The sequence below is a fragment of the Peromyscus californicus genome, unplaced genomic scaffold (genome assembly GCF_007827085.1).
Source record: "Peromyscus californicus insignis strain IS unplaced genomic scaffold, ASM782708v3 Scaffold_3__1_contigs__length_106647218, whole genome shotgun sequence".
Classification (NCBI taxonomy): domain Eukaryota; kingdom Metazoa; phylum Chordata; class Mammalia; order Rodentia; family Cricetidae; genus Peromyscus; species Peromyscus californicus.
The window spans coordinates 6,827,327-6,839,608 of record NW_026294551.1 but is presented as its reverse complement, the minus strand read 5'-3'; the positions used below and the strand labels follow the sequence as shown (position 1 = coordinate 6,839,608).

Below are 12,282 nucleotides of genomic sequence, written 5' to 3'. Positions count from 1 at the left end.
GAAAAAAAGGAAAAAAAAAAAAAAAAAAAGAGAGAGAGATTGGGAGGGAAGAATCCAGGATAGCTGCCTCTGCCATGGTGGGAAAAAATGCAGCAGCAAACTGAACAGGTTTATATATAACTTCTTAGGGGTGGAGTTTTTCCAGGGTGGGAATTGGTTGGATTTCAATCCCTGAGCTTGGACAAGCTCAGCGATTGGCTGGATTTTGGGTTTAGGGATTGGTGGGTTTTCCTGCTCAGGGATTGGTTGGTTTTTGGGCTGAGTTGGTCAGGAGCAGAGTGTGTTTCTTTGGCTCTGGTTTCAGGGCCAGGGTGTGTTTCTTTCACTGGCTCTGGTTTCTGGGCCAGGGTGTATCTCTTTGGCTGGCCCTCTTATCTTACAGTACTTATCATGGTACACAGACATATATTCAAATGCTCATACACATAAAATAAAAATTTTTAAAAAATCTCTGAAAATATTGAAGAAAACAAAAATAAAAACAAAAACAAACAGAAGCAGCACTCTGGAGGGAGTGAATCTCTGAAGTTCAGCTAGAGCTACAAAGAGAGACCATTTCAAAAGTTAAAAGATACACAAAATAATAAAAGACATGCCAGGCAGTTGTGGCGCACGCCTTTTATCCCAGCACTCGGGAGGCAGAGCCAGACGGATCTTTGTGAGTTCGAGGCCAGCCTGGTCTACAGAGCGAGATTCAGGAAAGGTGCAAAGCTACACAGAGAAACCCTGTCTCGAAAAACCAAAATAAATAAAAAATAAAAGAAAAACCAACAACCTCCCCCCCCACACACACACCAAGTGCTCCTAAATGAACATATGGAAGCCCTCCAAAATCCCTTTTTCTTGGGGGTAAACTGGGGCTCAGACCTGGAGAACCCCACAACAGGCAGATGCAGCATATTTTCAGTACTTTGAAGATATTCATAGAAACTCACCTTCACTCCCCTCTAGCTATCTTAAGAATTTTCCTAAGTTATTTGGGCCTGAAGGTCACCTAGCCTATAAGCAGGCTCAGGGGACAAGTGACAAGAGGAAGACAGCTGACTGGTGCTACAACACAGGCTGGAAGTACTTGGCTATCACAGCCCTCATGATCTCATTTCACACTTAACTCCTGGGTGTATGCTGGAGTCTTGGGACCGAGAGGGCCAATGTGATAGGCCAGGTTGGCTAGTGGTACCCTCAAGACCTTGCCCAGTCTAACTTCTACCACGAGGCACAGCCGAGCTGATCCTGGTAGATGTCTGGTCAGGGGAGCAGCACTGAGCACAGACACTTTCACTAGGAATCTGATCCACAGGAGAAGTGGGAAAATACCGATCAGGAAATCTGTGACTCAACACGATCACCCGAAGGCTGATTTTACCATTCCTCCTGATGCTAAACTCTGAAGCCACTGAACAGATGGGGGCTGAGACTGGAGACCCAGCTCAGTCGTAGAGTGCTTGCTTAGCCAAGTGTAAGGCTCTGGGTTCCCAGCACTGGGAAAAAAGGAAGACCCCAAACGAGGACAGGGTCAAGATGAGCAAGGACACAAATGGAGTGCGATGCCAGTTTCTGCCAGCCAATCTTGGGAATGTCTGCTCAGGTTCAAGGTAGTGAGCCAGTCTGCATGGTAGGGTGGGCAGGCACAACACCCAGAAACTCCCTAGCTGTGACACCAAAACAGAGGTTGTTTGCTCAATGTGATTTCTCTAGTTCAACCATTAACCCTCGCTGTGTCACAGCCCATATGTGTGGTTACCAGCCTTGTCTCACTCTAGAAGCAGCCATGGTCAATGTGTCTCAGCTACTTCCTCAGAGATCAGCCTTTCTATACCTTCAGCAGGGGGGAGAAGCCTTATAAGGCCAGCTCTTGGTCTAAACCCATTTCTGAATGATGAACTGTATCACTTGTCCTAGAATCATAGAGGTTAGGTATGCCAGCCTGTATTAACAAACTTCCATCCTTTAATCCCAGCACCCGGGAGACAGAGGTAGGTGAACCAGGCCAGCCAGGGCAACATAGTGAGAGAGACAGTGTCTATAAAACAAAGACCTTCTCAGGGAGAAATAAAGATGCACAGTGAAGAATTCATTGTATGTTTATTCACAGTTAATCACTACCTACCAAATGCTATCCGCAGAAGTTAAAGGATAAGTACATAGGTCTTTTTATTTAAACACTGATCTTTAAATATATACACAAAAAACTTAGTTCAGCAAGGCTTCATGATATACACCAATTCCAAAATAAAACAATCAAATGGCCCAGGTCTAACTCCAGAGATTATTTTTATCATCAGCAGGGAAAGAAGCAGCAGAACCAGGAGGGGCGGGAACACGATCCATCCGGAAGGCCGCCTCAGGGCTGGGTCCATCTCACAAAACGGAGTCCAGGGGAGACCCACCCTGAAGAGTCCAGCAGCCCAAGGCCACCACCAACTCCAAGGGAGAGTCTAGGAGTGGCCTTGTGTCTGCTGTGGGGAGGTGGCTGGGTGGAGAGGAGTCTGGGCGGAGAGACTGGTGTACAGGCACGTGACTAGAGAGGGCTGAAGGCTCACGGAGACAGAAGAGCTTTGCACGGGTCTTGTCTTTCCCATCGCACAAGGCTTCTGGGGATGGGGCAGCAGGACAGCTGGAAACACAACCAACCCACAACCCTGCTATTTGCACTCTTGGGCGGGTTGGAAAATACACAATTGGAGTGAGGATCTAATTCTAAGAGCAAGAAAAATGAAGCGCCATATTCTCAACTCCCACCCAAGGCTAGGCCTGTGATGGCCGAAGGAGGGCAGTCTGGGTGCCTCCTGCTCCTCGTCTTTTGTGTCTGACACTTGGGCTCCAGGCATAGAGAGGGCAGACCACAACTGAGATCGGAGCCAGGGAGCTGAGTCTGCCAAGAGCTCTGGCCCATCCAGATGGGGAATAGCACACTCCCTGCTTCTACCGGCTCCTTTCTCTATCCTGTTTCCCCTGCCCTGAGAGGAAAGTATTTACACAGGATAGGAGACTACTCAGGACTGTCTTTAACTTATTTAAAAAAGGAAAACACCACTCATAAACACCCTTGAAATAAGAAAAAAGGCACTATGAAAAACAACATCTTGGTGACACCTGAAGGGAGACAGTGGGAGGCGGCGCAGGTCTGCAGTGTGCCTCAGGAACCACAGGTGGGCATCGTGCCTCCTTCCCTATGAAGTCCAACTTTGATGGAGTGCTCCAGGCTTGGGGCTGGAAGCAGATGCCCATCCAAGGGCCCCAGGTGCCCTGGCCGCCCCTTGTATGTGAAGAATACAGCTCTTTAGTCCATCCATCTCCACAGACATTTTGCATAGAGAAAATACCAGCCCACTTGGTTTCTTTTCTTTTATTATTGGCATCAGCTGGGACTATATGTGTGGCCTTAAACGTCATGCACTCAAGGGCAGGAAAGGAAGGATGAGAAGAAGGACAGGAGGGAAACAGAGCAGCGGTGAGATTCTGTAATAAAAACTGTAATTCAATTCAATAGGTTAAGTTTTGGCATTATGAAATCAAACACCCCTTCCCACCCCCCGAAGTTTCAACCTAAGTGAGAGGGTCTCAGCAGGACCCAGCCAGGTGTTCTGCATTCCCTCACAGGCTGTGACAGGCAGCATGTGGGTGTAATTCTTGTGAATGGTCTCAACTTTTCACTTCTTTAAATAATCTCTTTTGCTTCTTAGACACTCCGGTTCACTGGGGTGACGTAATTTCGGGGAAACATGCCGGTCTGCCCGTGGCAGGCCCCCTTCCACCAATTGGGATCCGAGTTATCTATGACATGGATGAAGTCTCCTCTGCGAAATCCCAGCTCACCATCCTCCTGGGGGTCAAAGTCAAACAGTGCCTGGACGTACGTTGGCTGCTGCAGGAGAAGCAGAGAAAAGGCATTTCTGAGCTGCCGGCTGCCTTGTAAGCCGACTGTTCCCAGGCGAGCAAGCGCACGCAAACCTCCCCTCCCAAAGCATCCTCCTCCTCTCCCCTACCTGTCCCCAAGTCCTAGGTGGGTTTGGAGTAATCCTTTACTAAAACCACAGGGGTACATGTACCAAGGACACCTAGGTCACTGAGGGCCATATTAAGATAACAGGAAACAGCAACATAGCCTGCACAGCAAAGCAGTCATGACCCAAACTCCTGCAGTAAGGGACAGGGTGCGAGCAGACACCCTCCTCAGGCTGCCAGGGCTGGAAGCACTTCCCTCTGGTGGCAAAACCACCTGACTACCAACTACAGACCCTCAGTGTGGATAAGGGTGGCCTGATGCACAGGGAGGTGCTGTGGAGGCCCTGCTAGGGCCTCCGTGCTTGAGGAGCCCCTCTCACTTGCTGGAAGGGACCCAGAGCTCTGGCTTACCTGTGGCACCTGTTCTATATCCCGTAAGAATATCTGCTGGTTCCTGGACACGGATGTCGATCTGTGGTAATCGACCAGCTCATTCAAAGAATTAAACTTCACCACCCACAGGAAATACTTCCCAGCTCCGTCTCGGAGCACCTTGAAGTGCTGGACATCATTTCCAAACCTGAGGATGGGAGAAGAGGCATGAGGCAGCCACGGGGCTCCGCAGGCTGTCCTGAACCCGCAAGTGTCCAGGGAGCTTCTGTCTGGTGTGGCTAATCAGAGCTTGGAGATACAATGGCTACACAGCAACCCGAATCTTCGACAGAGTGGGGACCATCCTGGGAGCCTCCTCTAGACCCCTCCTGACTGCTGGTCACAGGAACAACCCTCAAGGAAGGGAAGTCCACCCACTCCTTTCACTCGGAAGGTGCCTGTGGATCTAACACAGGCCATTAATGAAGTTACAGCTTTATCTGCTTTAACGGTTAAAAAAGCCACGTGACATTCAAACACTAGTTCAGGTTGGCTTTGAGCTCATTAAATGGCTAAGCTGGTCTAGAACTCATGGTAATCCTCCTGCCTCAGTCTCCCCAGGGCTGGTATTACAGGTGTGCCACCAAAGCCATGCTTCCCATTGAGGAGCTGTCGCTCTATTTTTCCTTCTCAGGGTAATGAGACCCAAACATGAAGAAACAAACACTTCTAGCACTGGACAACGTGCTCTTCCGCACTAGTGAACAAGGCTATCAAGTGTGACTGACTGATACTGGCCGACTCCCAGGGCATCTGCCCCAGTGACATCTGGACAAGACAGTCACTCAGCCTGGACACTGCCAAGCCTCCACGTTTTTTCCAGGAGTTTCTCCTTCAGATTAAGGCTTAAAGAAGGTGAAGCAGTTCTAAGGACAATCCAGCAGATGGCAGCACTGAGCGTCAAGCTAGAGAGCGCAGGGCACTAAGTGCTTCAAACATGGGGCAAACCTGAAACCAGATAGGGAACCCAGATAGTGCACCGTTCTCCCCTCTAGACACATATAATCCAATGAAGTTTAATTTTCACTGAAATGATTACAGCAATATGAAATCATAGAAGTTGTTTAAAATCTAGGAGTTGTTTCTGGATTTTCCAGTTGGTCTCTGGTAACTGAAATGGAGGAAAGCGAGACCAAAGCAGGTGGATGACCTCATGATGTTTTCACTGAGAAGTAAACACGCTGGCAAAGCCTCAAGAGGACCGAGGATCCAGGATCCAAAGAGCGCAGAGTCCCCGAGAGCCAGGGTCGCCTCTACCACATCTTTTTAACCAGACTCTGAAGATCTTGAAACTAGTGCCCTATCTCGGAGACTGTGCCATGTGACGCAGCCCTCTGCAAAGACACTTGTAGGAAAGGCAGTATTTCATATTCTCCCCTCCCCTCTGTGTGCACGTTCCTGGGGCTGTGAACGCACATGTGTGTGGAAACCAAAGTCAGTGTTGGGAGCCTCTCTGCCACCTTCTCTCACTGAACCAGCAGCTCAGTGGTTCGGCCAGGCTAGCTGGCTCCTGGGCTCCAGGGATTTACCTCTCTCTCTTCTCCCCCAGCTTTTACACCATGGATCCTAACTCAGGTCTTCATGTTTACATTGTGGGTTCTTTACCAACTGAGCCACACCCCCACACCCCTGCTTTATTTTATTCCTAAAGTGACAACACATTAACTTCTTCAAAAGTTGTTTTTGTTTTTCCCTGAGACAGGATTTCTCTGTGTAACAGTCCTGGCTGTCCTGAAATATACTTTGTAGACTAGGTTGGCCTCGAACTCACAAAGATCCAGCTGCCTCTGCCTCCCAAGTGCTGGCATTAAAGGTGTGCGCCACCACCGCCTGGCTAAGTTTTGTTTGATTTTAAAATTACATTTCTCTATATATGCATGTGTGTGCATGGGTGGGGTGGCCGTGGAGTCAGAGGGCAACTTGAAGCAATCAACTCTCTCCTTCTACCATGTAGGTCCTGGGGACAAATTGCAGGTCACTGGGTTAGATGACAAGCACCTTTACTCACTGGGCCATGTCACTGGCCAGGGTCTCATGTAGCCCAGGCTGACCTAGAACTTATGATCCTCCTGCCTCCTGGATTACAGCCAGCTGTAGGCAGTGCTGCTGCTAGCAATGGAACCCGAGGACCCCCTCCCCCCACGGCAAGCATTCTTTCTACCGTTCTAGGTTTAGATTCCTCTATGGAAGGAAACAGCTTGGTCTTCCCGTGTCTTCCGCAGGAGCATGCACAGAGCTGGGTCTAGTCACCACCCACTGACTAATTCCTTCTTCCTCCTTCCTAGGCTGTTTCACTGCTACTCCAGGCAGGAGAGACCCAGGAAAGCAGACAGCATACAAGCTACTGAGCAGCTTAAAAATGCTAACTTTACAAACCCAGCCCATGATGCTCTGTTAGATCCGTACCTACATGTGTTCAATCAAGAACTTCAAAAGTCCTGCTTATAAGAGGAAACCATTCTCACACTCGGTTTGGAAAAACAAAACAAAACTGTAAGCCAGGTGTGGTGGTACACACCTTTAATTCCAGCACATAGCAGGCAGACAGGTGATCCCCGAGTATGAGGCCAGCTTGGACTACAGATAAAAGTTCCAGGACAGCCAGGGCTATACAGAGAAACCTTATTTTGAAAAAACAAAACAAAAAAAGAAGAAAAATACTGTAAAAAACATTCTGTGGCATCAAATCTCATTTATTTATCAAATTCTCAGATCTCCATTTAGACAAAGAACACAACTTTGTTCTAGTGTCTGGAATTAAAGGCCTGCCATTCCTACTACAGAAAAGTGAAGGTAAGAAGATTCCAAGTTCAAGGTCAGCCTGTCATTCATTCACTCATTTATCGTGATACTAGTGATGGAACCCAGATCTTGCGTGTGCTACACCCTAGCTCCCAGTATGGACAATTTCGTGAGACCCTGGTCAGTGTATTTAAAAGAAAACAGCAGGACTGGTGGGTTGGTTCAGTGAGTAGAGGCACTTGTCACATCTTTTTTTTTTTTTGGTTTTTCGAGACAGGGTTTCTCTGTGTAGCTTTGCGCCTTTCCTGGAACTCGCTTTGGAAACCAGGCTGGCCTTGAACTCACAGAGATCCGCCTGGCTCTGCCTCCCGAGTGCTGGGATTAAAGGCGTGCGCCACCACCGCCCAGCGGGTAGAGGCACTTGTGCACAGACCTCACAAGTGGGGTTTAAACCTCAGTCCCTCAAGGTAGCAGAGAAAACCAACTCCTGAGGAGTCTGTCCTCTCTCTTCCCTGGTGCTGGGATTAGAGGCACTGGGTTCCTAAGCCTTCCTTATGGACAAATAATAAAGTGGATTAGCTATTCCTGCCTGTCACCCAGCACTCAGGAGCCCGAGACAGGCACACTGCCATCAATTTGAGGACCGTCTCTGCTTCACAGCAAGTTCTAGGATAGCCTGAGGTACATACAGAGTAAGTCTGTGCTGAAAAAGAAGTGACTGAAAAGACTTTTTGAGGCGGGCTTCTGCAGTAACACATCAGCTAGAAAAAGATGACCAAAAATCTATGGAAAGCCATTCCTTCTTAGAAGGATCTCACTACAGAACTCTGGATGGCCTGGCGCTCACAGAGATCCACCTGTCTTGGCCTCCCAAGTGCTGGGAGAAAGGCACACCATGCCTAACACCTATTTGGATTTTTGAGAGCACCCCACTCGGTTCATGGCAACCTTTTCAAGTAATGTCAAAGCCTCAGCTAGCATGTGGTCCAGGTAAGCAGCACCGGGGGCTGGGATGGCATGTGCCATCCTGTTAGAGGGCAGCAGCTGCACTGAAGGCAGGGAGGGAGCAGGGACGGGCTGCCGGGGTCAGGAACTGCCTGTGTGTGCCAGTCAGTTCCTGAAGGTTCATGCCACTGGGAACCTAAAACTTGGATCTGCTACAACCAGGCTTTAGAGCCAAACACTAGGATTCATGGAAAGATGTGTAACATGTTCCCAGAGCCTTGCCTGTCAGCCAATGGCAGCAGGCTTCCGTGGGCAACTCTAGCAGGAAATACTTACTTGACAGACAAGGAGAAGTCCCCAGGGGCACTCTCACTCTCTCGGATTAGGAAGGCCCCATCATGCCGCTGTTTGCTAAGCATTTCTTCTGCCTTGGCTCTGGGGATTTTGCCAAAAAACCACCTAAGGAAGGAAGGCAAGTCGGTTAACATCTGCTTCCCCACAAAGAAACGGGCTGTACAGTTTCACAAGTAAAAAGGAGAGCTCTTGGAGGAGGAGGCTCTTTACCCGCAGATCTCCTGTAAGGCTCACTGGCCCACTCTGGCTCATGCCTTCCTAAGAGATGCGCTTTCAAGCAGCTTCATCCACTCCACCCTCTACATCAGGCACTCATCAGACTAGAGGAGACTATCCAAATGTGTCACCTGGAAACAGGTTTCTGAAGCCAAAGCCGCTCCCCCCTCCCCCCTTGCCCCTCACTGACTCATCGGAAAAGCACCCAGGAAAGTCCTGCCACAGGGCTGATGAAGGACAGGGGGAGAGAGAGGCTCTTGGGAAGCCATTTCACAGGAGTGCAGGGGGGACTTGGAAGGACCAGAAGAAGCTGGAGGCAAGGCTTCTTCTGCTAAAGCCCAAAGGGAGGCTTGGCGTGTGAGAAAGCAGACTCTTGTCGGTACTGGAGGCCATTCTCTCAGGACAAGCTGAGGGTGCAGCTTTCACAGGCACTGGAGAAAGGCCCGAGAGGGACAGAGGGTCGGGGTGGATGACACACTACCCAGTGCTAAGACACTTGCCTAAAATTCCTAAGGCCTTGAGTCTGAGTCTCAGCACCACCTAAAAGCCCAAACAGAAACCAAACAGCATCAGGAACATCACAAGTCACTACACACAGAAAAGCTACTTAGAGCTGGGTGGTGGTGATTACACACGCCCTTAATTCCAGCGCTGGAGGCAGAGGCAGGCGGATTTCTTTCTTTTTCTTTTTTTTGGGGGGTGAGGGTGGGGGTGGTTTGAGACAGGGTTTCTCTGTTTAACAGTCCTGAAACTCTCTGGAGCTTTGTAGACTAGGCTGGAGAATTTCTATGAGTTTGAGGCCAGCCTGGTCTACAAAGTGAGTTCCAGGACAGCCAAAGCTACAAAGAAACCCTGTCTTCTAACAAACAAAAACAGCAAAGCTAGTTAGAAAAATAAACAAGAGAGAAGGGAAAAAAAAAAAAAAAAGGTCGAGGTCATGGCCGTCTAGCTATTTCAAATGAAAACCATCACTAATTAGGACAGAGAGGACTGTGAAGATCATCTTCAATATTTTACTATGTTTCAAAAGTAAGGCTGGGGCGGGGTGGCTATATCAGTGCCTCTTACTAAGTACCAGCAAGGGGGGAGGGGGAGGAAGCAAAGCTGTTATTCACACCAGCTAAGTAAGACCTACCTTACCTTAGATGGTAACTGGAATTCTTTAGTATGCAATTGATAATCACAACAGTACCAAACAGTCTATTATAGTTACAAATCTTCATTTTATTGCTAACTATTATTAATATTTTGGAGACAGGGTCTCTATCAAACTCTTTATGTAGGTGAAACTAGACTCCAACTGCTGATTCTTCAGCCCCACCTCCCAGTGCTGGGACTATATGAGTGTACCACACTATCGAGGTCTGCTATTTTCTTTTGTGCAGTAGTGAGTCTACTCTGGATTCCCAGGCTAGAACTTGCTATGGAAAGGATGATGGCCCAGAATTTCTGACCTTCCTGTATGGAGGGCTTGGCCACAGGTGTGTCCCACCCCGTCCCTGGTTTTATGTGGTGCTGGGGACTGAACCTTGGGCCTCATGCATGCCAGACAAGACCCTGGCAGCTAAACTACATAAACCTAACTTCCATGTGGTATTGTGTTTCCCAAAATATTGTGTACCTTAATAAACTTATCTGGGGTTAGAGAACAGAAAAGCCACTAGTTAGGCAGTGATAGCACACGCCTTTAATCCTAGCATTCCAGAGGCAGAAATCCATGAGTTCAAGGATATAGACAGGTATGGTGACTCATCACGCCTTTAATCCCAGAAAGCAAACCTTTAATCCCAGGGAGTGGTGGTAGAAAGCAGAAAGGTTTATAAGGCGTGAGGACCAGAAACTAAAAGCATTTTGGCTGGTTAAGCATTCAGGCTTCTAGCAGCAGTTCAGCTGACATTCATTCTGGATGAGGACTCAGAGGCTTCCAGTCTGAGGAAACAGGACCAGCTGAGGAACTGGCAAGGTGAGATAGCTGTGGCGTGTTCTGTCTCTGATCTACCAGCATTGACCCCAATAACTGGCCTCAGGTTTGATTTTATTAATAAGAACTTTTAAGATTCATGCTACACTTCCATAATCATTTAAATGTTTTATTCTGAGCTAGAGAAACAGCTCAGCAGTTAGGAGCATTGGCTTTTCTTCCAGAGACATGGGTTCAGTTCCCAGCACCCTAACAGCATCATAGCTAACAACCATCTCTAACTCCAGTACCAGGGCCATACACATAGGCAATACAACCATACATATAAAATAAAATAAAATAAAATAAATTTACAAAAATGATGTTATCACTGTCACAGAAAACTAACTTATAATCTGAAAATTACTGTATATACACGTGGAGGTCAGAAGACAACCTTGGAGGGTTGGTTCTGGCCTAACACCTTTTTGTGGGTTCCAGGGATCAAATTCAGGTCGTCTGGTTTTTGGGGCAAGTGCTTCCCCTGCTGAGCCATGGTCTCATATGGTAGCCCATGCTGTCCTGGAAGTCTCTGGCCCACGCTGGCTGGCTCTGAACTCTCCCACTCCCATACAGCTGTCCAAGTGGTGGAATTTTAAGTGTAAGCCACCAAGGCTGATGTTTGTTTTGAGACAGGACTTCATGTCTGGTCCACCTCGGCCTCCAAGTACTGAGAATTACAGGAATTTGCCACAAGCAAGGCTCATGGCTATCTGTCCTGGAACTCACTCTGTAGCCCAGGCTGGCCTCAAACTCACAGAGATCTGCCTGTTTCTGCCTCCTGAGTGCTGGGATTAAAAGTGCACACTGCCGGGCGGTGGTGGCGCACGCCTTTAATCCCAGCACTCAGGAGGCAGAGCCAGGCGGATCTCTGTGAGTTCGAAGCCAGCCTGGGCTACCAAGCAAGTTCCAGGAAAGGCGCAAAGCTACACAAAAAAAGTGCACACCACCATGCCTGGCTCTGGCTATCTTATAAACAGTCATACTGCAAGATATTTTCAAAAAATTCTGCCAGACTAAAACTAAAATTTAGCTAGAAGACACGGAGCTGCTAGGAGGGGCGCCCCCAAAAACTGCCTGGATGAATCTGAATGCACCCAAATCTGTTTCATGACCTTCTTCTCACTTTGCACGCTCTGATGCCAGGCTGAGGAGACACACACACCCCTGCTTCTACAAATGCTGGAGAGTGAATCCTGTGGTGTCTGTGAGCAGGCCACACAAGGGAAACTGTGTTTCCCTGTTACCAGACCAGGAAGCTCGGAGGATGCAGCCACCTTCTGTGGTCTCTGGTACTTTAGGGGTTTACTGTACGTGTGCAGCAGCGTCTGGGACGACGAAAAGTGCCTGTGCCCTCACCCCACACTCACTAGGAAGGGGCAAATGTTCTCAACAGCCGCCCTCTCTCTCCTTTCCTGGACCCTAAGATACTGCCACCAAGCATGCACTTAAAAAAAATTAAGTACTGCTGGGCAGTAGTGGTGCATACCTTTTTGATCCTAGCACTCAGAGGCAGAGGCAGGTGGATCTCTGTATTTGAGGCCAGCTGGGTCTAAAGAGCTAGTCCCAGGACAGCCAGGGCTACACAGAGAAATCCTGTCTTGAAAAACAAAAACAAACAAGCCAGCAAAAAAAAAAAAAAAAGACACCATTTTATTTTCGATTAAAAAATATTAGTGCTGGGC

The 12,282-nt window shown here is 48.4% G+C and overlaps 1 protein-coding gene across 1 annotated transcript in view; it reads right to left on the bottom strand.

Annotated features, from left to right (window-relative positions):
• Positions 1 to 2,068: 2,068 nt before the first annotated feature.
• Positions 2,069 to 12,282, bottom strand: part of Grb2 (growth factor receptor bound protein 2) — a 71,436-nt gene continuing 61,222 nt past the window's right edge. Inside the window, exons 4-6 of the mRNA XM_052756323.1 lie at positions 8,404 to 8,526; positions 4,360 to 4,528; positions 2,069 to 3,868 (exon numbers count right to left, since the gene is read on the bottom strand). Of these exons, the coding sequence (XP_052612283.1) occupies positions 3,683 to 3,868; positions 4,360 to 4,528; positions 8,404 to 8,526 (478 nt within the window). The 3' untranslated portion in view covers positions 2,069 to 3,682. The remainder of the gene's footprint in view (positions 3,869 to 4,359; positions 4,529 to 8,403; positions 8,527 to 12,282) is intronic.